At 35.0% G+C, this 26,611-nt stretch overlaps 1 protein-coding gene and 2 non-coding genes across 3 annotated transcripts in view; 2 read left to right on the top strand and 1 right to left on the bottom strand.

Moving 5' to 3' along the window:
• Positions 1–1,515: 1,515 nt before the first annotated feature.
• On the bottom strand, positions 1,516–1,589 carry Trnat-agu. Its single transcript has one exon. It is a non-coding gene; the product is annotated as a tRNA-Thr (tRNA).
• A 1,534-nt stretch (positions 1,590–3,123) lies between these two features.
• On the top strand, positions 3,124–3,230 carry LOC114841229. Its single transcript, XR_003783059.1, has one exon. It is a non-coding gene; the product is annotated as a U6 spliceosomal RNA (small nuclear RNA).
• A 2,703-nt stretch (positions 3,231–5,933) lies between these two features.
• LOC107038051 (LIM/homeobox protein Lhx3) overlaps positions 5,934–26,611 on the top strand; it is a 70,438-nt gene continuing 49,760 nt past the window's right edge. Inside the window, exons 1-2 of the mRNA XM_015256923.1 lie at positions 5,934–6,238; positions 24,945–24,983. Coding sequence (XP_015112409.1) covers positions 5,986–6,238; positions 24,945–24,983 — 292 coding nt within the window. The 5' untranslated portion in view covers positions 5,934–5,985. The remainder of the gene's footprint in view (positions 6,239–24,944; positions 24,984–26,611) is intronic.

The raw sequence follows: 26,611 nt of genomic DNA, 5'->3' as shown, positions 1-26,611 counted from the left end.
TTTCAAAAATTTTGTATTTTATGAAAATTACAATTCCGAGGGTATCTTTGGATATTATGCTCTAAATGCATTCAATGATAGCTGAAAATATAAGTTTCAAAGCCTCTCTGTCGAAGCTAAGAGATCGTTAAGATACCTATATTCGTTGGTTTGATTTTTACGATGATTTTTGTAAATTGAAAATTTTTCGTAAATTGCTCTAAAAATGAACTTTGTGGTGGTTTCTTCAAATATAATGTTTCAAATTCATTCCATAATGTAGATAAAGCCACTCTTCCATTCGATTTGTAAAAGAATTTCGGAAATTATTCTCATAGCATTCAAAAATCTGTTGATTTTCCACCTTTTGGAAAATTTACTTCCACTGATTATTCGAATAAAAAAAGGAAACATTGAAATTGATTCATCTATCAGTAAAACAACCTACTTCGACTGCACTGTTATCGAATGAATGGATGGTATCGATATATTATTTCACATTTAAAATTTCATCAAATATTAAACTAAAGTAAAAATATAACACAATTGATTAAAGAAAAAATTTCATTGAATTTAATAAAATGATAGAACACAATAAATTATATACTACAGAAACCATATTGCTACTTTTTTAGCAAAAGAAACTATACTGCATCGCTATAAAAGCAATTTCCCATTTGTTTCTCATTCTTTTGGTCCTGTCAGTTTGAGCATACGATGATAATAATCATCGAAAACATTCAACTCTTAATCAAGTTACACCTGGAAAACCAATCTCGTTTTTAATCATCAATGTCTCTATTACGGATGATTTGGAATGAGTCACATCTCATTTCGAAGCTCAAAAAATTATCTTCAAAATGAAAAAACAATTGGAAATTTTCAGCTAATTGGTTTGCTCGAATTACTCCATCACGTGTTTTGTTTATTTATGAGAACAATATTTGCAATTATGATCATGATTACACTTTCAGTTTTATTAATCCAATTGGAGAAGATGAGGTATGGCCGCTAAAAATAAAATACATCTCGTTGATTACCACGAATTATTGAAGCTGTAATTAGTGGAGTGCCTATCATAACATTATAATCACTTTACAAAGATGTCATTTATACTTTGGATGTGGCAATTTTTTATCCTGAATTCACATTCATTATTCGACACTCGGAATGATTGTGAAATAACCGAATTGTCTTCCGTATTTTTAATCCCGCCTCAATCCACATTTTTTAATATTCCTCTTGATCCTGAAATCACCCTCTCGCCAATCGCGAATAAAATATTTACCTTTCCAACTCTGAAGTTAAATTACTGAACCACAGACGGAGTTTTTAAAACTTGTCGAAACATTTATCAAAAGATACGCCGGAGGAAACTTTTCATTAACTCGTTCTCCTTGAATATCTGAATAGACAATTCGGATTATACGCACAGCTATCTTATTGAAAAAGTTTAATGTCAATAAACCGAAGAAGTAGTTTTCTTCATCAAGTGATGCAGTAAAACGAAAAAAAAATGATCTTTCGATCTTGTCAAGGCCCCGGGGGGATTCGAACCCCCGATCTCCTGTTTACTAGACAGGCGCTTTAACCAACTAAGCCACGGCGCCGACTTGTTTTGCCAGAAAAAATTACTCGATATGAGTTCTAGAGTCTCAATTCACGCAAGACAATACTCCAAATTTTCAATAAATAAGTTCTCAAAGATTAAATTTTTTCTTTTTATTTAAAAAATTTAATCAATTACTGACTGTCGGTAAAACAGTTATAAAATTAAAAAATAAAGGCGGATTGAAAGGATTGCAGTGGTTTCTTGACAATAAAGATATTGAATGTGTTTGGGTTCAACTCGAATTATTGTTTTTATGTTGCGACGAATAATTAGTGAGATAAAAGGAGACTCGCATGGTAACTTTTATTGCCATGATATTCTTATGGTAAAGAAAAATACTTTTTCCTTCGATATATGAGCATTATGTCGGCGATTATTATTCGATTAAATAAATTCAACAATTTCAATGAAACAAACGATGATAAATAGTGGATTGAATTCATTCATTTTTCTGTTTGGAATTTTCAATGTGAAATTATTTATTCAAGCTTTGTTCTCAATTGATTTTTTCCTTTGATTTGTTTTGGTGAGGGTCAACCCACGCACACAGAAAAACCTAAACATAAATTATGTTTAAGAAGTCGTTTTTTCCGATTTCTGAAGTGCATTTTATTTTTCTCGAAGTTGAAACGTAAATTATTCTCAAAATCCCCTTAAATTACGATTACATAAATGTAATTTACGGTTTCGTATTCATAAATTACGATTATTTTTTTCCATATTTTACGTTTACTTCTCCATAATGAACGACGAAGAAAAAAAGTTATTTTAAGTATAAAATACGATGTTTTTTCGTAAATTATGCGTAAGTAAATCTTAAAATACATTTCTATTAAGATTGCAATTTACGATTTCTTCAGCGTGAAATACGCTTAGTGAAACGTAAAACACGCTTTGTTTGGGCGTACCTTACATTTTTGTTTTGCCGTAAAATGCGCCTTTTTAAAGCCTAAATTCCGATTTTCATGACGGAAAAAACTCACCAGACATCGTATTGGCATTAAGCCTAAATTACGTTTAGCAAACCATAAATTACACTTAGCAAAACGTGATTTACGTGTTGGTTTTTCTGTGTGTAGATTCAACTTACTTTTCATCGTTCATTGGAATTCCATCACGACGAGAACTTTTTTTCCTTTTAACCAAGTTTTTATTTAAAAAAACAACAGTCAGTATATACAATATTCACAAACCTTAAAAACTGGTTCAAAAAAGTTCAATGAACAATATTTTATAGAATGTGTAAACTTTGACCAGGAGAGGCTCTCGAGTTGATTAAATATTTTAAAATTAATTATGGTAGTTTTGGTAACATTGTCTTTCTCTTTGAGATCGATGCCTTATTTCTTGCAATGGATATCTATTAATTTTGTGGTGCTTAAAAAAATTTTTTTTTGTTTGCTTAGGTGTAAAAATCACGGCGAGAACTCAGTGGAGATGATGAGGGATAGGAGAAGGACACATTGGTAAGTAATTTGTACTATAATTGAGCTTTTCGTTGAGACAAAAAAACTTATTCCATATACATTCAAGTACTTGCTTCGGCAGTACATATACTAAAATTGGAAAGATACAGAGAAGATTAGCATGGCCTCTGCGCAAGGATGACACCCAAAATCGTGAAGTGTTCCATACACACTCAAATACAAAAATAACATAAACAGTGACAATTTTTTTTTTTCAACAAGTCTTGTTTGAAACAAAAAATCGCAAGTTAAAAACTGCAGAAAAAATAAAACCTAGTGCTGACGATTTGAAGACCGTCCTGAGATGAACAATTTTTGTCCCAAAAAAAGATTTAGATGTCTCAAAAAATTTGTATTCGCTGTGCAAGCTAGAACAGTCAGTTCTAGCAGTACTTCTTCGTTATTCGATGCTATCTTATGTATTTTTTTCCCGAAGAATGTTCGTTTTATACGCAACGAGGGACGTCGTTTTTCATTTTGCCTGTTCAATAATTACAGCTAAGAAATTAATTCTTAAATAAAATATTAATGATGATAGGGACAGAATTTTTTTGATCAACTTTCCTGTATGAAAGATACACCCAATGCAAATAAATTTCAATTGGAGACTTATGGAATTATTAAATCAAGACTTGTGGAAGTCTAAAATTGAGACTTGAAAATCTCTATTTGATCCTTTCAGAAGACTCAATTCACAATCTTTGACATCTCAAAGTGAGGATTTTTTTTCTTGTATATTTTCATTGCTTTCATTGAAAGCAACGCATGATTCATGTTTAAGACTTTCAAATTCATATGACACAATCCCGTTTTCTGAAATTTTTAATCTGCGATTCTCTCCATCCAAACAAGACTTGTTCAAGAACTTGTTAGTTCTTCCCTCAGAACAGTAAATATACTATTTCATCCAATTCTCAAAAGATAAATACATGAATACTGCCAGTTCAACTAAAATCATCAGCTCGAAGTAATATTTCCAAAACAACAAAAAATCATAACTCCAGAAAAAAATCAACAAGAAATAAAAAAACCTTCAAATATATTTAATCAAAAACTTGGAAATATTATTTCTATTCAATTCTCATCTAACAGCGCCCACCTCTGTTCAACTACAATCAATTATCCTCCAAAATAGTGACTCCCTCCGTTTTCATTTGCACTTGACTCCCAGAAAACTGCGTCCAACCCACAATTTTCCAAAAATGTAAACTTCATCGGCGAGAAGATCCCCGATCCAGCATCGCCCTCATGAATTACATCCCCAAAGGGGGCGCCGAGAGTAATCTCGCGCCTGCGTGTACCCCATCGGAGTGTTGTTCCAACCCTCCGCCACCCCCACCACGAGCCCTGAAAATCGAGATAGTGGAAATGGTTGCTCACAGGGTTGTGCGATAGGCAACCCGCGAGGAAGGGGATACCTAAACATCTCGCTTCCTCACTAACATTCCTCTCTGTTTATCAGCGGGACGCTCCTGCCTAGTGCCTCTGTACCGAGTGGATATCCGGCCATAGTTCCCCGGCATCCGCTAATCAAATCGCACCTTCCGTCAGATTCGCCGTCGAAGTATCGTCTAAAAATCGTCGTCCGCAGGAGCCAAACGAAAAAATAACTAAAATCACCAGTTGAAAAATGCCGAAAATTCGGGCGAATGTTGGAAATAATTTTTTACAAATGTGCAGAAATAAACGAAAATGAGTAACTGAAGAAAAAATAAGAAAACCAAGTCGAATGGTTCCGATCGTGTATCGACAACGTCCAAGTCACGGAATCCGGGCTTCTTTCTTACGTGCCGGCGGTCTCCTGGCGCGGCTACGAAAGAGAATCCGCAAAAGGAGCGACGACTAAGTCAATCCCAGTGACTTTTTCATACCATCTGTCCGGGTCCCCATCTACTCACCTCTAAAATCTCTCTCCTCTATCTCTCCTTCCACTCGTGTTTCAAACAGCAAGAACCAACGTATTATACACGAAAAGGATCTCGCAAGATTTACATTGGTCCACTGGTATGGATTTACATTGTCATCCGTGTAAAAACCAATCGCCAGGGTTTCACTAACTCGCGAAGAGTCTGGGGAGCTCAAATCCAGTGTCGATGGTCGACGAGGTGGAGCGTGTGGCCCAATTCGACGTGAAGTTTTCCGAAAAACGTGATTCAAAATTTTTTTCAATCGTGAAAAGTTCATCGGGCCGTGGCCATAGCCAAGGTTATGGTCGAGATAAACTGGTAGTGGAGTGCAGCTCTGATAAGGCGAAACGATCCGTCGGATCAGGGGGTCTTTACGTTGTGCGACGAGTGTCCCGCTGGCACTGGGTCCGCTCGGACGCTGGCCACTCGATACCGTCGGGATCTTGTTATTGTGCTGGCAATACCGCGTTATCAGGCCGCGAGTGATCCTCCTTCATTACTGGTAAAAAACGCCCAGAAAACGGGGAAAATCGTTCGTAATTATTTATGAATGCCGCTGGTCGGATGCTCTCGAAGGTGGGAAAGCCTTCATCGGTAGCGAGGAAGAGCAGGAAAAAAAATCCTGTGAATGAACGTCGATATTCAGTGGTTTAGAGTGCGGAGAATCAGGAGTATTCTATTTACAAACATTTGTACAGTGAGTACTGAGTGAGTCGGGTGTATTTGGAGAGTGCGTGAGTGCCTCAGTGGAAATTTTAGTTGGGAATAATCGTTCTGAAACTGGATGAAACGCTAGCCGATTTTTCTCCCGTTGGTTCATTTTGTTTTCTTTTTTGTAAGGGAACTGTTTTTTTTTTCTTTGGGAAATTTCGGGGGGAGATTAAAGACCTTTCGAGGCGGTGACGGTAGACTGGAGCTGTATTTGCCATATGCACCACTGCCGGGGGGTGGAGGAATCCTCCCGGCGGTGTCGAGTGGCGGTGGCTGCAGACCAGTACTCCTTGGCGGTGTTGACCTCTCAATGTCAGCGGCTGTACAACCAGCGCCAAATGGCCCATCTTCCCATAATTCCCTTCATCCATCCACCGGTCTGGCGGCCCTACCGCAACTGACAAGTGGGCCCGTTATCATGCCCCGTCCATCCGCCACTGGTATACCGTCACTTGGTACACCTATTCCATCGGGTCATCATCATGACACCGGAGAGATTGGGGATGCACCGCCCAATCCTGATGTGCTGCTTGCGTTACTCGCGAGGAATAAAAATCTGGAGGGTAAGCTTTGGTCTATTTTTTGGGCACGTGGAAACAATTCTGTAGTGAAGCGGTGAATCGATTTAAGTCGGTTTTGACTTTTTGCCAGTTGTTGATTAATATCTCGGAATCTAAGAGAGATAGCAAAATTTTCCTCATGACCTTTTTTATAACTCTCAATTAGTTCTACAAAAAAGGTCGTGACAAAAATTTTGCTACCTCTTTTAAATTCCGAGATATTCGACAAAAACTGACGGCCAGGAAAAAATTCCAGTGCCGGCACTCGAAATTTTATTGGGGAAACAGTGAATTTTTCCCCGTATTTCTGTGATTTCTTGAATTTAATAGAAATTTCGAATTTATAATTTTTGAAAATTATGTACCTCTTGAAGGGAGGAGCTGGTTGGGAGGACCCGTGCATCTACCTGAGCACACGGAGAGATATATTCAATAGAAATTACGTATCTTTTCCGCAATTCCGGAGCGAAATGTGGTTGAAGGAAATTTTACGGAACTGTCACGGAATTTTTCCAGAGCGTTCCGCAATTTTTATCTGAGTCTCCTGTGAGATGTTGGAGATGTTGTTGGGGAGCATGTCAATTTTTTTTGTAGTCCAGGATATCAAGTACTTTGGCTGTATTTTTTCGAGTGAAATGATTTTCTATTTCTCTAGTCGAACATCAGAACTTTCATTTAAACCCCATTTTACTCTAAGCTTCCGAACATTTTACAATTATTTTATTATTTAAACTTTGCAGGTCTGAATTTGAATCTCTATATTGAACTGTTGGAAAACATTTTAAAAGTCTGAAAAAAGTAGAAAATTTACTTTTAGAGGAAGGTTGATGAAATAATTGAAAAATAGCAATTTTTGAGAACTGCAAGCATTTTCTATGAATAATTTATGAACAATCAATTTGTACTATAAAAAACATTTGTTAATAATGTTTAACAATTCAAACATTATTAAAAGATTACAATAACATAACATTGTAACCTTCGGTGTATTAATAAACAGTTTATTTCCGGAGTAATTAATAAACAGTTTATTTTCCACTTAAAAAATCATTCTTTCACAACTTTAATTACTATAATTACTTAGTCACTCATTTAATTCAGACAATCATTCAATTTCGTTAATGAACATTTTGAAAATTCGAAAAAATCGAAATTCAATTTTACTAGAAAAAATTCGATTCCAAATTAATTAAAGACAATTCTCATTGTCAATTTACGAAAAGAGATTGTCAAAGGAAAATAATATTTTTGGATCATCGACGATCAGATAGAATCATCACTCAATTCTATTAGAGAACATTTTAAAAACCTGAAAAAATGGAAAGTTAATTTTACGGGGAAAATTCAATTCCAAAATATTTGAAAAATCACAATTCTTAAATTTGCGACCTTTCGTCGTGAATAGTTAACAAACAATGCACTTTCTATCCAAAAAATCATTCTTTCTAAATCTTTAAAAACTTGTCCGTATTCGCAACATTAATTACTATCCTTACTTAGTCATTTATTTAATTCAGAGACAATCACTCAATTTTGTTAAAAAACATTTTAAAATTTCGAAAAAATCGAAATTCAATTTTACTAGAAAAAATTCAATTCCAAAATAATTAAAGATAATTCTCATTATCAATTTACGAAAGGAGATTGTCAAAGGAAAATAATATTTTTGGATCATCGACGATCAGATAGAATCATCACTCAATTCTATTCGAGAACATTTTAAAAACCTGAAAAAATGGAAAGTCAATTTTACGGGGAACATTCAATTCCAAATATTTGAAAAATCACAATTCTTAAATTTGCGACCTTTCGTCGTGAATAGTTAACAAACAATGCACTTTTTATCCAAAAAATCATTCTTTCTAAATCTTTAAAAACTTGTGCGTATTCGCAACATTAATTACTATCCTTACTTAGTCATTGATTTAATTCAGAGACAATCACTCAATTTTGTTTTTTGAAAAAATCGAAATTCAATTTTACTAAAAAAATTCAATTCGAAAATAATTAAAGATAATTCTCATTATCAATTTACGAAAGGAGATTGTCAAAGGAAAATAATATTTTTGGATCATCGATGATCAGATATAATCATCACCCATCACTCATTTTCAATGTCAATCAGGGCTTATCACATCACCTGATGACTGATAAGTAAATAATGCATATTAAATACCGGAAAAATCTCCATTCCCCATTCCATCTCTCCGCCAAGCAATTCAACCATGGACTATTTTCTGTTTATACGTGTATATGTGCAACAGATTGCCACTCGTACATAATGCAGGTTACGACTTATACTGCGTTGCATATACCCCCGGCACGTGAGTCCAAACATGAGAGGGCACGGAATAAAGTCGTACATTTTGTGTTGAAAAACGTGTCAAAGTGTTCCTTACATATTTCCATCGGAATTATGACGGAGGGATTTTTCACTCGGAAAAAGCGTGTGCATCTGCGATGAGCTATCAGCTCCAGTGACACGTAGGCACATTGTGATAATTGGGTGTACGACCCCTTTTGAAAATCTCAGACGTTCACCTGTCCATTTGACTTATTCATTCCCTCAATCTCGGTGAGTGGAGCAAGGTCGAAGATGCCGCTTAATTATGCACAATACGATATAGAACGACAGACCGGAAGACTCGTGATGTGAGTGTTCCTATCCATTTGATTGAATTAGAGATCACCAAGTGGGGAATTATATTTTCGAGGATTTTTCATGGTTTTGAGATTCGTTTTTCATTTTTTTTTTCAAAATTATTTCATTTTGATTTCTATTTTGATACCTCGTTCCTCTTTGTTTATAATATATTAAGCAATGGATATAAATATAATAGAATATAAAATTTTAATTTATTTAAATATTTTCGCTTATTGCAAATTTTTTAAATTTTATTTTAAAGTATATTTTAGAGTTTTTTTTAGAATTTTTTGGACAAGCTTATAATTTTATTACAATTTAATGATCACAAAATCGAGTTGCGTCAAATCATTTATAAAATTTAGTCAATTCAAATACTCGGCTCTTTTATTTAAAAGATATTTTCTCGGATATTTCTTACTTGAAATAAATAAATTCTGAAAGTTTTTTTTCTGGTATTTACTAAACAGTTTTTTTTTCCAAGCACAATGCACGTTAGACACATGACTTCCTCGAACTCAATTGCAAAATAATATTTACTATTTATCCCTCACATTATTAATGCAAAAAAAAATCTGGACAAAAAAAGCACCCTCAATAACCCTCAAAATTAACCTCCGAAATGATAACGAATAAAATTCCTAAATTTGATAAATAAAAATAAATATCCACCAATATGGAATTCATTTGGTCATGGAACAGTGTGGCCCCTAAAAACATTGATGTATATCCCGTCGATCGAGGAGAGACTCCCGCGAAATAGTTTAGGAGCAAAAATATCGATCGAAGCCGATATATAAATGAGAGTGTGGAATTTAGTCGTGTGGTGCATTCGAACAGAAAAAAACTCCCGCGGTTCACCGCTGTTTGGATTCTCTCCTCTTTTCGTTTCGGGTTGAAATAACCGGCCGCGGCTCCGTAGCAAAGAGAAAACGAGGGAAACACTCAAAGGGCGTGGACAAATGAAATGGACTTTGGAAATAAAATTATATATTTTGTTTGTTGTATTTTATTTCTCTCATTTGTTGTAAAAGCCCAATGAATAAAAAATGTGCATGGGCCTGACACATTTTCACAGTTTCGTGGAAGGCGTGGGGTCGATTCGCCCGGGAATGAGGGTATTTTTGTTTTGTTGAAAGAAAATGTCGCACACGACGGAACCGTGAGCGGATATTTTAATACGGTAAGTGCTGGAAAAAGGCTGGAGGCCTAACGTGCTATCCTCATAGTCCGTGTTGGGGCTGGTTTAATCATGTAATGTGTTTCTCTGGGGGCACGGCCACCCTGCAATCAATACGATATTGCTTCGAGCACGATATATAAATGGGGATGCGTTTAAGACCCAAAACACGAAGGGGAAATGTGGAAAAAAATTTTTCGGTTTTGAATGGAAGCAATGGAAATCGAACGAAGGGGGCGAGGTTGCCTGGATATTTTTCATTACACGGAGAGAAATATTCAGTAAAAATTACGGAACTCGCAATTCGCTCACCGATCCTCATTTTTCACAGGAGATTCAGATAAAAATTACGGAACGCTCTGGAAAAATTCCGTGACAGTTGCGTAAAATTTCCTGCAACCACATTTCGCTCCGAAATTACGGAAAAGATACGTAATTTTTATTGAATATTTCTCTCCGTGTATTTTTCTGGGCTTCTTGAACGGGAATGGGTGGTGGAGCATGGGGAGAGGGAGTGGGTCTCTCTTAATGAGAATGCAGTCCGAGTTTTAGAGAATATTTTTGAAATTAACGCAATCATATGCGAATATTGTTGGATAAAAATTGGAATCTCGTGATGAGTTTAGTTGGAATTTCCGAGAGAGTAACATTGCATTAGATTTAGGGGAAAAAGTTATGAAATTTCAGGTATTTACGTGAATTTTCCGGATTTCTATCACTTTTTAGGAAATAATTGAACTGAAATTTTTTATCAAATTGTGAATTTTCAGAATTTCAGGAAAACTGTCGCTTGATGAGAATATTAAAGTGACTAGAAGTTTCAGTCAAAGATTTTCAGTCCATCAGCTTGAATTATATTTTTGAAATTAAAGCAATCATATGTGGATATTGTTGGATAAAAATGGGAATCTAATGATGAGTTTAGTTGAAATTTTCAGGAGAGTAACATCGAATTTTATTTAGGGGGGGAAATCATAAAATTCCAGACATTCACCGGATTTTTCCTGATTTCTATCAATTTTTACCAATTATATAAACTGAAATTTGCAATTTCCATTAATTTGTTTAATCAAATTGTGAATTTTCAATGTCAAAATGCCTTAAAATTTCAGGAAAGTTGTCACATGATGAAAATTTACAAGTCTACTCGAAAATTCAGCAAATAATTTTGAAAACTCAGTGTCTATTTATTATTAAAATGTTTTTACCCGTTGAATTAAAAATATGATGACAAATTTGTTCGGAGAACTGCTCTTTTCGAATTTTGGAACTAGATATAATGGAATTATTCATCAAATTCTTTGTAACCGGAAAGTCATTAATGCTGATGAGTTCGATTGATCTTTCTTTAAATCAATCCACCTTCAAACAAATTTATCACATTTCAACTTTCATAATCCCTCAATGTTTCTGGAATAGTCCGGAATATCTCTAAATTAACGTTTTTCGATGGCGATTAGCATCGCTAGATAATACTATTTAGAACCCATGGTCAGCTCTAATCACAACAGAATGTGATCCCCAGGTTTTCATTCATTATCAACTTATTTCAAATCATAACCTGATAACCCAGATATATTCAAGCATTCGGTATTGAGGGTAGTAGCCGAAATGGTTAAAGTGAAGGCCTATCACAAAGAAAAACCAAGCTACCATGTGCTTAGTACTAAGTTCAGTACTTGGATGGGTGACCGTTTAGATCTTCTCTCAATTTTCGAATGCAGAAAACAAAAATTAAGAAAGACAGGCCGGGTCGCGCGCTTCGCGCGCTCCCTCTTTAGGGTATGACCGGTAGGGGTAGGTGAAATTGGGTGTGACCCATTACGGGTCGCATCAATAACTTCCCGACCATTTGTTGTTTCTTTCATTAATTTTTTTATTATGTATTTATTCAATCTTTTTTTTACATTTCTCCGAGGAAATACCCATAGAAGAAAATTCGAAAGTTTTATTGAAATAACTAAAAAATCACTGAGGAGACTTCGCTCAAAATCCAATTACACTCAAGGTACGTGATGACGCAGCGATTGCACGAAATTGATTCAAATTCCATCGTTATTTCAGATGAAATCGTCGAATTTTAGTAAAAGTAACGTTGTTTGACATTTTCTCATGTTTTATGCAGATACCTGGAAAACCGCGGAGGCAATCAATTCCATAATCTAATCAGTTCTAAGTTACATGAAGACGCATCGATAAAAAAAAAAAAGTTGAATCGGTTCGTTCGTTCCGGAGAAATCGTTGGACAAAATTTCACTCACATAGGGTGCTACGCACGCACATATACTGATAGAAAAAATCTCTGACACGTAAAGTACAAGTTCTTGGCTCAAGAAACTACATCATTCGCACCGTTTTAACTCAATGAATTCTTCATGACTTTGGATCAAAGAAATAGGGGAACTTGGCATAAAGTATTAAATATTGAACGGAAAGAGCAGGAAGTTTCGCGTGCATCATAATGCTTTCTATATTAGATCAGACTCGCTGGCAAGAATCTCTTGGCAGAAAGTAATCTTGCTTACATTTAATATCAATCTGATGAAGTTTCTATTCTCTTGTGTGAAGAATTCGTACTTTTCGCTATAGATAATTCTGTTTTTCATGATTTTCGACAGAGGTGATAGGGTTTCCAATCAAGTAAATCGGTCCTGAGGGCACACGTCTTCCTCTCAGAATATACTTCAATTAGGTAAAACTAAGAATCTCTTGTATCAAGAGATTCATGGTCAAAACCCCATTCTCTTGTCTCAAGAAACCACTTCTGTCGTGTCAGAGACTTTTTCTATCAGTGTACACACACACACACACACACACACACATTTCTTCAGAAACGTTTCAGAATGACTCTAGAGGTCACGAAACGTGGACAAATCATCGAAATTCAACATTTCATTTTCGGGGTCATTACAATAACTTCCTCCCTTCGGGTCGGGAAGTTAATAATGGACATTATCAAGTGTACTGATTTGATATTTGCTATTTCTTTATTAGAGACCCAACAGCCTAGGGCAATTACAGGATCAAATCATTTTACAAATATTACTTAATTAAATCAAATATTCATATGTACATGCATCATAGAAATGCTAGATAACATAAGATGGCGGTTGTTGATTCTTACACTATTCCTAATATAGATAACTAAAATAAAGCTTTAGGTCACTCATGTTGGGAAATATGTTGAGATTTTTTTAATCACATTAGGATCTCACGAAAATACTACATTTTCTTATTCAAAAAATATATATATGAATTTGAAACCATATTACTTTCAATATTCTAGATGAGTAACATTTCTTCTTTTAATGTTCAATCAACTTAGTATTTGACATCATCATTTTTAGTTAAAGTATAAAATTCAAGATCTTGCTTGATCATTTAGTATCGAGAGCGGAGTAGTTAAGAGTCCGATCACAAATGTGAATAAATCGGAGGTACAGTGTACGTAATCAGTCCTCGGATGGGTGACCGTTTAAGTTCCCCCTTGATTCTCGAAAATGGGAAGTACGAATAAAGCTGATTCCATCATCTACTGTATTCATGTCGGAATGCATGCCATTCTTCGAATTACTATTAGTAATTCCCAAATATTCGTTACATTCTTTCGTTGGATGCGGAAATAGTATCACACCATTCTGCAATTCTATTCTTTTTATCAATATTAAAACACGATCAACTTTCATAATAATAGAATACTGTTGAATTTGGAGCAATATTATTTTCAATATTTTAGATAAGTTTTTTAGGTAAGTTTCTTCTTTGCATATTCCATGAACCATCAACCGTCATCATGTTATTCCGAAGAATAACCAAAATCAAATTCTCCAACCCAATTTATCCACAATTTATATAACCAATGAATCCATGACATTGTCCGTACGAACTCCCCTTATCTATTTATCACCATGACCTTCGGATTACTCTGATTATATACGATTAAAGAATTTTCGTACATCGAAACATTCGGCCGAATTGGACTTTTGGAAAAGATAAGTGTGACCACGACGCAAAAAGCGTCACGATATACCACCAAGGCCCTCTGAGCCCAAAACTCTTGTGATTATAGTATCTCTGCAATGATTTCTTCTCATCATTGGGTAAGGTCACACGGATGTGCAAGGCTTAATCTCCCCACCATTTGTTTATTTATATTTACGTCGTGATAAGAAAAAAAATTTGAAAAGAGGGAGAGCGAAGGAAAAACCCATGTCACAAATGGTTACCGTCGAGACAGAAGCTGGGTTTTATAGAAGGAAGGGGGTTGGCTGAGTACGAAGGGTGGCCAAGTGCAGACGAGGGTGGAAAAGAAAATGGCGGATGGGGGATACAAGACAGAAACGCCCAAGATGAAACTTTCGAGGAAGATATTTTTTTTTCTCCTCTCTCTTCACTGAGAGAAAAGGGATCTCTTTTTGTCAACTTCTACACGGAGGGTTGAAATACCGCCATTTTCATTCCTTTCACGTGCAGCCCCTATACTTGGTGTTCTCAGATCGGTCGGGAGATATGAGGAGTGGAGCTATCAGGAACAGTTATTGACATTTATGAAGTTTTTATTGGAATGAATTGGATGTGGAGCTGATGAGGACGTGTTATTTCATTAGAATTAGGATCATTAAAACTTTTTCCATGAAAACAAAAATTGAACTGAATAACGCAATTTCTTCAATGTGTTCTTATGGAGTGAAAGAAATGCATCTTGATGTTGAAAAGTGATTTTCTGGGATGAGAAAAATATAAACGAAGCTACTAATTAATTTTTGGAATTGAAATTTTTCAAAAAAATTGCAAAATCTTCTGTAACTAGAATATAATTTCCATATTTCTTTTTCAAGAAAGTAAAGTTTCTAAAATGAATTAATAAAAACTGAAAAATACACTTTTGCATTCGTAAAATCCGGAATTTTTTGTCAGGATAATTTAATTTGGCCTCAAAAGTTCGAATATGCTGTTTTAGCCCGTCTCCGGATGTATGAAAAAATAATTATTTAAATAAATCCAATTGTGATTTAAAATATTCTTCCCAATGCCATCTTGACCAAGTTCGATCATGAGATTGATTGCACCATCTGTTGTAGGATAATGCTGAATTCAATTACATTGAATTCAATTTAAAATTGCCAATTGATTAGGAAAAATATATTGACTACACTGGTGAAAATTTTCGTCTGAATTTTCCGTGTCAAATCCCGGAAATTTGGATCATGTTTAATTTCCACTGAAATTTCAGGAAACCTTGTCATTGAAAAATCAAATATTCCATTGATTTTCTGTTCGAATAATTTGAAAATCAATAAAATACTTGATTTTTCAGTTCGATTATTCCGCGGAAATCCAGAAAAATCAGGAAAATTCAGGGAAAATTTGCAAATTCGTGTCGTTTTGTTTCTGAATATTCATGTTCCATAAAAAATTTCATCAAGTTGGGAAATTTTCGTCTCACTTGCACTGAAAAGTGAGTGAATTTCCTTGAATTCTACCCAAAACTTGAAATTTCAGAACCATTTTTCCCCTAAATGGGATTCCCTCTCATAAGAATTACTACCGTATTTTCCATGAAAATTCAAAAAATTTCCAACTGTGTATGTCGTGACGAAAGAAATTCTCCACTTGTTTTCACTTATTTCCGAAAAAAACTATAACAGGCTGATTTTTCCTTGAGAAAAAAAAACTCCCAAATTAATGCAATGCAAATGATCAAAAATGTTCTCAACTAAACCAAAAAAATACGAAACTAGGAGAAGAATCCAATAAACGTAATACTTTTTTCGTTTACAAAAAAAAAATACTGACGTGATGGGCATGAAGCAGAAGTAGGGTAAAAGTTCTTCCCCACTAAACTGCTCTTTAACCACAAAAATTGAATTAAAAGGTTCTCAGGGGTTGAAATTTTTTGTTTCCTCAAACACTGCAGTGAACCGAGAGAACCTCTCACATTCTGCACGCATGGAAAAAAGAATGACGTGTATCTAGAGGGAGTCGCAGCACGCGCCTAACTGCGGGAATATCACATTACCACCACAGGATAACCTCCGGGCATTATCGTATTATCTAAACTGTTTTTTTATTATTTCAACCGTGCGAAGAATTTCGACAGTGTCAACTTCCTGTTGCGCCTCAATTTCACGTGATCGATCATATTTTTTATGGATCATCATTTTTTTTATTGTTTACGCTTCTTAGAGTTGATATGAGATCAGGTAATATTCGTGAGAGTGAACGGTATCATAACATTGCGGAGTGGGAAAATAAATATTTTGGGTTTTTGTATTTTCCTCAAGAGTTAGAAAATCAGTGAAGCAGACAGTCTTGTCCCCTCGATAAGATTAGCGAGGCCTCAAGTGCCTCTTGAACGTTCGAAACGTCCAAAGTTGAGAAATAAATTTGATAAAGTTGAGGAGAAAAAAAACCCCTGAGTTTGAAAGTCAATTCATGATTGATTAGGGATGTTTATCCAAAATCGCAAGCACTGAAAAAATTTTAATGTTTTTTTCAACTGATAGACAGAGTTATCTTTCTCGTGTTGATAAAAATTTTAACCCACCAACCCGACTTGATTGTTTAGAAATAAAATAGAAAATATGCAGCGAGTGCAGGCGTTAGCATGTGGTTACATGGCACTAAAAGTTTTTAATAGCTGCATTATTTACCTGGGTACACCAAGATTTTCCTTCGCCATTGGATTCGGAGTATTTTTTCTCATTGACATGTATTCTTATTTTTATTTTTGGAGTCTTGCAATAGGTGACTTAGGAATTTGAAAATCAATCCGATAGGAGCCCCTGTGTAAGAGACAATTTGTTTACTTCATTTCCTCAAAACTACTGCAACTAATTTTTCGTAATTATCAAGAATGTTGGTGTCACATGTTCCCCGATTAGTCTATTTTTTATTTCATTGTTTTATTTTCATTTTCATTTATTATTCCAATATTCAGTTTGCTGTTGTTTCTAGCATCGGTATGTGTTTGTTTTTGCTTCCGACTAGAAGTTTTGTAATCGTTCAAATTTAAGTTTTGGATTTTCTGTGTTATATCGCCATTAATTAAAATTCAATTCATCGATTAGATATTTCAATTTACAAATTTATTCGAAAATCGGTTGTCCCACGACAACTTGAAAAAAAATGTTTTGAATTCATCAAATGAGGTCTTAAAAAAATTCTTTGGATGTCCTTTTGACCGAGTTCGAAGATGAAGGCGATAATCGTTATTTTGATTTATTTGAGAAGTTGCAAAAATTTTGTATTTTTTGAAAATCAGAATTCCGGGAATACATTTGAATATCATACTTCAAATAAATTCAATCATGGCTTAAAATGTTTATTTCAATGCCATTAAGTCGACGTTAAAAGATAACGATAGCTATCTTGGTTGATTTGATTTTTATGATGATTGTTGAAAAATTCGTATTTTTTATGAATTTTCGTGATGTTTTAAATTCATTCAACTATTTGGAATTTCCGAAATCATTCTCATAGCATTAAAAAATTTATTGATTTTCCATCTTTTGGAGAATTTACTTCCACGGATTATTTGAATAAAAAAAAGAAAGGTTAAAAAAAAGGTTAAAATTGATTCTATTATCATTGAAACGACTTCGCTTTCATCGATTAAATGAATGGTATAGATATCTATTATTTCATATTTGATATTTTATCAAATATTAAACTAAATTGAAAATGTAGCACAACTATATTTAGAGAAGAAATTTCACTGAGTTTAGTACAATAATATGAAATGATGAATTGTATACTATCGGAGCAGATGATGCACAAAATGACTATTCAGAGGCATATTGCTAATTTATTTACAAAAAACTATGCTGTATTAATACGAAAGCAATTTCCCATTTGTTTTTGCTTTATTCTGGCTCATTGTCTGTAGTTATGCTTAAGTTACTGATGGTTATTCCATTTTTTTACCTCTTTTACTACTGTTTCCTGCATATGACTTATGTCATTGTTTGTACAACATAATGTGCAGTTAATAAACATCCACCAATCAGTCTAAAAAATGACAGAATTTTCCTTGAACATGAAAAATTTCAATTTTTGAAAAATGGATAAATATCTTTAAAACCACTGAATCGACTTCAATTTTCCAAAAAACATGACATGAAATAGAAAGAGTGGCAGATAGTGGGAAAATGATTGTTGTCAGACGTGTACGGTTCAAGGTGGCAGGCTTTGACAGCAGATAAAAGCCAGAATTCTTTTTCGCGCATCGATCTGGTTATGTCTGTATTCACAATAAAAAAGTGGATTTTGTTATTATCTATCGAAATGGAGAAACTGACCTCGAGGAAAGTCCACGATTGGAGAAGAATCACTCTTGGCGTTTTGTTGTATTTTGGATTATAGTTATCAGAGAAGTTACTCGAATGTGAGGGGGAGAATGAATCAATAATCAATATACAATTCTCGAAGGCAGAATGAATGATGAAAAATTCTGAATGAATAGTACATTAGAGTACAAGGGCATAAATTTCGTTTTCGACGAATGTGAAGTTTACAGGCCGAGCCGAAGGCGAGGTCTGTATTCACATTCGGTGAAAACGAAGTCTATGCCCGAGTGGTTTATACTATTTTATGCCACATCGTGCAGAAGTCGAGTTTGAAGCACGCTGCGCCAAGCGCAGCGTGCGATAAACTCGACTTATTGCACGGCGTGCCATAAATATTGTTCATAAATTGTACTTTTTTTAGAAACATCACAGATAAAAAAATATACTTGATTCAAGTATATTTTATGCTCGAATGGGGGTTTGGTATTTCAATTCGAGAATGATTATTTCGTATCAGCCCGGGTTATTCCAAGCGCTGTCAAGTGTAATATAAGGGTCAGACACTAAGTGTGAGAATATAAGGGTCAAAAAGTGGAGGTTAAAGGTTTAGTTCCAATTCACACTTTTTGTTGAATTTTACTTCGCTCGCGGATTACGTTTCGAAACGTAATATTCTCTTTTTTTAACAAAAATTCAACAAATTTTGTGTTTTTCGTGTAAACTATTTTAGAGAATCATCCTGGTGCTCTAACTACCTACTCCGAGTTATGGAGAATTAAGTAATATTGAGTGTGATAACTAAATGGATGGGCAAGCACAAACTAAATTGATGACTTCGGGGAAATTAGTGAGAACTGGGAAGTGGTACTTTGTATGCGGCTTGCCCCTCCTGTTGTTGGAGGATATAACTGGAATGAATTGAAGATGAAGAAGCGTTAGTAAACACTCGTGATACTGTGATCGATGGAGCATCGATTTGTTTTTTTTATTATTCACGTCTAAAATTCTGCCTTGTGATTGTGATGTCCAAATGGCATTATTGTTTCTTTTTCATTGGATGTACAAATTACCAAAGTAGACAAACTTGCACCCAAAAAAACTGGATTTATTTAGAGACTTATGAACTGAAATTGAGACTTGTAAAACTCGTAATTTGAGACTTTCAAAAGTTTCAGGTTAAAGCTCTCAACAAACTTCCTTTGAAGAAATATTTCAGGTTGAGTTCCGAAAGTCTTAACTTGCACTGAGAAAAATTTCAATGGTAATTTTAACTACAAGGGAATTGTCAAAGAAATTATATTTACAGTAACAACAAATACTGTAGATTAAACTAAGATTCATCGTTCGATTTACTATGTCAAATAGTATCATCAAAGTTAATGTATAATTTTCACGTCAATCCAATAGTTGAATCTACAATGTTTATTGTTACCGTAACTATTATTTTTTTGACAATTCCCTTGTAGTTGAAATTACCATTGAAATTTCTCTCAGTGTGTGGCATTTTAAAGTATCAACTTGAGTCTATAAAAATCTCAAATTAACCCTAGATTGGTCACCATACGAGGGAAGTGCCGCAGCGCGTCGTTTTTATTGAATTGCCATTGATTAACTGATCGTAAAATTTTTTAAAAATTTGACTTTTCCAATCAAAGTGTCTAAAAATTTTTAATGGTTATAGAACAACATAATTCTCAAAATTCCTAAAAAAAAAACAAATTATTTCTAACAGAGGAATTTTTTCCCATGTTAAATCAAAGTGCGATGCGAGCCTAGTGTGCGAAAGGTTGTGAGTTCGATTCCCGTGGAACCGAGTTTTTCAACCGGAGGCTCCGGCGAGCGGGAGGTCGCTAATATAGTGATCGCCTGTACCGGCATAGGTTTTCTGTGGTTTCCCATGCTACTCCNCGCCTGTACCGGCATGGGTTTTCTGTGGTTTCCCATGCTACTCCTATGTTCTATAGGAGTGCGAATGCGGTGCAGTGTAGAATCCACAGCCGCATGCATAGGGTTGGATAGGGCCGATTAGCCAATCAAAGGGCAGAAAGAGCCGGAATATAAAAAAAAATCAAAGTGCCTGTTACGCGACGTTGCGGGAAATTCGCTAAACGCGCCCGGGCAGTGTACAGTGAATTTGGCAACGTTCAGGCCTAAATAACACGGCGGCACTTCCCCGCGGACGTGATCAAAGGCGCTGGGTCGCGTAGGGTGACCAACTAGAGTTAAGAATAGTACAACAGTACTCAGTAGTTCTTTCCCGATAGAGCGAACAAATATCCGATAACCTCGAATGACGAATTTGAACCGCTATATATAACTTTTTTCCTGAATTTAATTAATTAATTATTCGAAGTGAACTTTTTTCTATTTTCGAAACTCAGCTGTATGATTTTGATAGCAGAATAATATTACAATCTCATGTTCATCTGGTTCAAAGTGCTGAAATCACCAGGCTGAATAATGAAAGCTAAGCAGTGCTGAATGTAATCGCTAAATGGATAGGTGATGCAAAAAAATCGGAATTGGTTGAACCCGGCGCGAGGAAGAATTTAACGAAACATATGTTCACGTGAATCCACAGCTGATACGGTTCCGAATTTTTGGAATGAATTCGATTCTCCTTGAATTAAGAGATTCCATCTGTCACAACAATGACACAGATAAGAATTTCCAATATCGCTTAATCTTAATGAGGCAGGATATCGATAAATTCCACTGTGATTGCATCTGAATGACGATCAAAAAGTCGATTAATAATTTTTTTCATTGTTGGGCGAGTCTTCGACGAATAGATAACAATTTGCCGGGCGGGAGGGACAATTTTACATTGCAGTGGTAACAATAACACAGTCTCATGCTAAAATAGAAGAATCTCCATAAGAGCCCATGTATAAGAACCGATTTCAATCGTTAATAACTTAAAAAGGAAATCGGAAAAAAATCCATGAAAATTCGAAGATAATTCGATTGTGTTTATAAACATTCTATATGAATTCCAAATGAATGTCATTATTTATCTTTTTCGCACGAAACACCTTAAGGTATTTATGGCATAGTCAGGGAAGGTCGAAAAAAAGTCACGAAACTGATGATTTTTTTTCCTACATTCTTTGATTTTTTCAAAAATCCTATGCAAAATCCCAAATAGCCTATGAGGATGGGCGAAACACAGGAATTTTTATGAAAAATGCATTTTAACATGGGCCTTGATGGGAATTCGGAAAAAAAAATATTAAAAATAGAAAAAAGTCGCCGTTTTCCTGAAATTTCGCACTTGGGTGGAGCTTTCATGGAGGAACATGAAAAAAGATAATCCAAGTAGCCTAGGAGAATTCTTGAGACGGGATAATTGAAAAACTCATGAAAAATATAAATTCCGCGTGCGCAACTTGGAATAGCGACAACGTCGAGGTTAGGAATCGTGGAGGGGTAAGCGCGGCAAATACGAATGAACTTTTGCACGGCACGACGTCGTCACTTTTCGATCCATATTAATTATTTTCCAATTATCCAAAAGACAAGCCTGAAAAATGAAAGAAAGCTTAAAATATGGAAAAAATAGAAAAGTTATTTTAAAAAAATTTTTAAACCCAAAAACTGTCGAAATAAATTGAAAATTTGTAATTGAAATATCGTTTTTTGTTCAGCGATTGGTTATCTGCGAGAGACCAATAGATTCCCCTCCGTCTCACCTCCTACATGCCCACCCCGCCATAAATACCTCAACTCTAAGGATATCCACTCTTTCTTATGTGGCTAATTACCATCTGATTTTCGAAAAAATATCCATTCAAATCATTTCACATCTTCGCAAATATATCCTTTTCCCTCTCTTCATACAAAATCAGACGTGATCCCTGAATGAAGAGTGTGTTATGAGACAAGCCTTTTTTTTTTATATTTCGGCCCTTTCTGCCTTCTGATTGGCCAATCAGCACTATCCAACGCTATGCATGCGACTGTGGATTCTACACTGCACCGCATTCGCACTCCTATAGAACATAGGAAGAGCATGGGAAACCACAGAAAACCCATACCGGTACAGGCGGTCACTATATTAGCGACCTCACGCTTGCCGGAGCCTCCGGTTGAAAAACTCGGTTCCACGGGGAATCGAACTCACAACCTTTCGCACACTAGGCTCGCACCTAGCCGCTTCGGCCACCGACGTCGGTTGTGAGACAAGCCTTATGATGCAAGTTCGACTGTAATCTGAAACGTGAAAACACAGTCACACAAGCAGTCCATTTACGTGAGAACTGGCCGTAGGGTGAGATGCATATTCCGCGACACACATGGAGCGTATAAGAGAGAGACAGAGACAGAGCGAGCGAGTAGCGGGGTGAGTTGGTTGTTTTGTCGGGGGATCCCTGATCCGTCTAGCCACCAACTACGAAAATGGAAGGGGGGCCGTGTTTTTGAACTCGAAACTATATTGAAACACGGTTACCACTTCACTTTGACGTGCACGTGTGGGCAAACGCACGGTTCCTGTTTACGTAACATTATCATGTATAGCGCATAATCAGTATATACCACAGTTCGATAGTTTGTAGGTGGGTTTGGGGTTGCCTAAAGCAAAAGCCACATTGTTACTTGTAACCAAACGCGTTTCCCGGTGGATTAAGTGCCTCTTGATGGGAACTAAACGCAGTTTAGTCTATCGTGATTTTATTCGGTTGTTTGAGCTTTGGGAGGCAACGCTTTTGTTCTCACGTTTTTCCGTCAGCGATAGCTATATTCATAAATCATAATTACCGTTACATTTTGAAGCCGGCAAATAGGTAATATCACTCTTAAATTTTTCATTAAGTAATTGTCAAGTTAAAAAGTCAAATTCTGAATTATTTTATTAATCAATAATTTAGGTAGGAAGAGTGACGATTATTTGGTTTATTGAAAATACCTTTTACGAAATTAGAATTATTTACTTAATGGAAAATTTACAGTTCTATATTATCAACTATTTAATACATTATCAATCGAAAATTTAAATGATTAATATTATACTATTATTTTTATTTTTATTTGTGATATTTTAATTTTGATGAGTTAAACCTTTATCAATGTAAGTTGGAACTCCTTTTAATATTGAAGAAATGTAATATTGATGGCCATCCCTGTTTTCAATACTCAAAATTTGATCCGTGACTTGTTTTTAATTTAATCGTCGCAATGATTTCGTTAGCTGAGAAAATTGTATTTTAAGGTGTTTCGTGTGTAGATCACCGGGGGTGCAACGGGGGGAATCTTATTGTTCTCGAGCCTGATTCAATTGCTGAGCACGAAAGTTTCCAATTTTCAAGTAACTATTTAAACATTTTATTGGGATATGGGTAAAAGTGGATAAATAAATGTAGTAACGCAATGAATACTTTTAACTTGAACTCTTTATTATTGGCACGAGGAAGGCACGACTGTACTAGAGGACCGTTGTCCAGAGACTAAATTCTAACTATTTGAAAAACCTTTACTGAGGGAAAAGCAAGACAAAGTTTATGACTCCAGAGGACAGAGTTTCCTTTGAATTTCTACATGTGGTAAGGATTGCAACGCTCTCGAGTTCGGAGCACAACGGATCATAAATTAGTCCTTTTCTGGGGACTTTCCCCACACGTCATAAACCTTGTCGAGTGATTTTTGAAGAAAAACAGAAGAGCTGTGTTCAAATATTCCAACACATTTGATGCATTTGAACATTTTTTGAATATTGATTTTATTCATCACATTGATTGATTTTTTCTCATCACCTACGGGTGTCAAATAATTTTTGTTGGATGTTTTTCTGATTATTGAAATAATATTAAAGTGCCTCTCGAGTTGGCAAACCTGTCGAATGCTTTCCCTCTTTCAGTTCCATGGTCCAATCCGTACCTTTCTCATGATGCTCACTGACATTCGAATCTCGCGCCTGCGCGTGAAGGCGTAATTGTCCCGAAACTCATAATTTTCCGAATCATTTGTTCAAATAACTCTTATGAAATCTGAAAAAAATCGGAAACTTGTACGTGTTCGCAAGAAAGATTTGATTTATTACCCACTAGTTTTTCCTCAATAGTTCATCATTTTTTTGAGTGCCATGAAAATTTCCCCAATTGAGAGTGGGTAAGCTTGGAGGTTATAGCTGGATGGGTTACAAAACATCCAAATGTCATTATTTTTTTTGTTGATACTCAGATCTGAAAAAATTGTGCAAAAATTCTGAATTATGCAGCATACTTAGCCATTTCTCTCCTGAATTTTCCTTTTTTTTTCATTATTTCGACTTTTCACACCGAACAACTTAATTTCCAACTGTTTTTCGACATTTCCATCGGTATTTTCATTTATTCTATTATCTCAACAATTTTTTTCTGAGAAAGTGATAGAATCATTGCTTTATTCCTGCGGATATTTTTTATTATTTGAAATAAACAATTTATCCATTCCGAATGAAAAATTATTACAGGTTTATAAATTATTTTATTTCAAACTGACATAACTTCTATTTCCGTAAAGAAAAAATTTGTTTATATTCAATGAATTATTCGTTTTTATTTGTCCTTCCAAGTCATCACTCTTACGCCCTTCTTTCACATTTTTTTTCTTTTGTTTTAGAACAGGAATGTGAGACACACTCTCCTCTTCAGAGTAAACGTGAGTTTTTTTTTTATTTCAGTTTTATTTTCTAATTTTAAAGCATTTTAGTTTAGTTTGTTGTTTAATCTTCCATTTTTTTGATGGAAAAAAAAGTTTTAATTGAAATTCGGAGTTGACTGGATGGTATCAGAACTCAAGTGGTCCTTGTGAGAGTCAAAATGACTTTCAGATCTTTAGCACCCATATGTCCGACTCGACGAGGACTCACCTATCCTCCAAAGGCTCTCCTGCGCCAGTTGGTCACGTATCTCTCGAGCACAAAGCCATTGTATGACAGCCGATTACGCGTATTATACCTCTCGAGCTGTTTATTGTAGCGTCCACTTTGGATGGTACTTTAAAACACCATGCGGGTCATTTCACTTTCATCCTTCAGATGCGAAAAGGTTTTGGAGGTACAAGTTTATCTGATGCATTTGCATCGATGATAGAATATTGAGGACATCAATCAGCGTGAGCGAAAGCAGTTTACACTGCGAAAACTAATGTCTGAATTTCAGACACTTTTCAAACATTTTTGGGACGATTTTGTAGACACTTTTGAGACATTAAGATGTGTCTGAGTCGATGGAGGTATTTCAATTTCAGACACCAAGATGTCTGAAATTAAGATACAGACATCAGTTTTAGATACAAGCGGTGTTTGAAATTTTCAGACATCAGTTAGATTTTCAGACACTTTTAAAGATTCAGATGTTTTTGCCATCTTCCATCTTCAATTCAGATGGTTACCAGACACCTAGTTTTTGCAGTGGATGAGTCAACTTTTCAGACATGAAAAATATCTTAAAAATTAATGTTTAAATGGACTTTGCCGTCTGAATCAAGTGAGATATTTTAATAGTGAAATGTTTGAATCGCTCATAAATTAATTATCAAGGGCGTTGAGTCATTTCCAAATGAATAAATCATTATCGAACAGATAATCATATCATTTATCAGAATATTTTTGTGATTTGGAATATCGGAACGGCTGGGATTTCGGAATTTTTACGACAAAATGAGTATTTGAATTTTTTTATAAGAATTGAAGATTAAATTGCATTGAATTTTTAGCGTTTTGACGGTTTTATCCATTTGATTGATCATTTCATTTCCCAATTTCATCATGAAATATCAAATTAAACGCAAAAGAGATATTTAAACCAAATAAACTTTATTTATATCAGATAAATCATTGATTGTATTTCATTAGAGAATTTATTCGAAATAAATTTACAGCGATGATGATACGTTGCGGTGGTCATCATAGATGAAGGAGATTGACTCATGTTCAAGTGAATAAATCATTATTGAACAGACAATTATGTTGTCCATCAGAATCTGTTTTTAATTCAGAACATCAGAAGTGCCATAATTTCTAAATTTTCATGATAATGAACAGTCGATGTTTTTTATTGGAATATAAAACTTGAGCATTAAATTGTAGTGAATTTTTGCTTTTTGCAAGTTCTATTCCAATGATTTTTCATATTTTCTCTTCCTATTTCAGAATTCAGTCAAATTAAACCAAGCGAAATTATTTGAATTATTTAAATTTCATTTGAAGCGAATCAATAGCTTTTGGAATAGAAATAGATAAATCCTTCATGTTAATGAGGATAAATGCGCAGTTCCACCAAGCT

Source organism: Diachasma alloeum, unplaced genomic scaffold (assembly GCF_001412515.2).
Source record: "Diachasma alloeum isolate Michigan unplaced genomic scaffold, Dall2.0 Dall_scaffold_00277, whole genome shotgun sequence".
Classification (NCBI taxonomy): Eukaryota; Metazoa; Arthropoda; class Insecta; order Hymenoptera; family Braconidae; genus Diachasma; species Diachasma alloeum.
The sequence above is the reverse complement of the archived record's forward strand: the minus strand, read 5'-3'. Positions and strand labels throughout refer to the sequence as shown.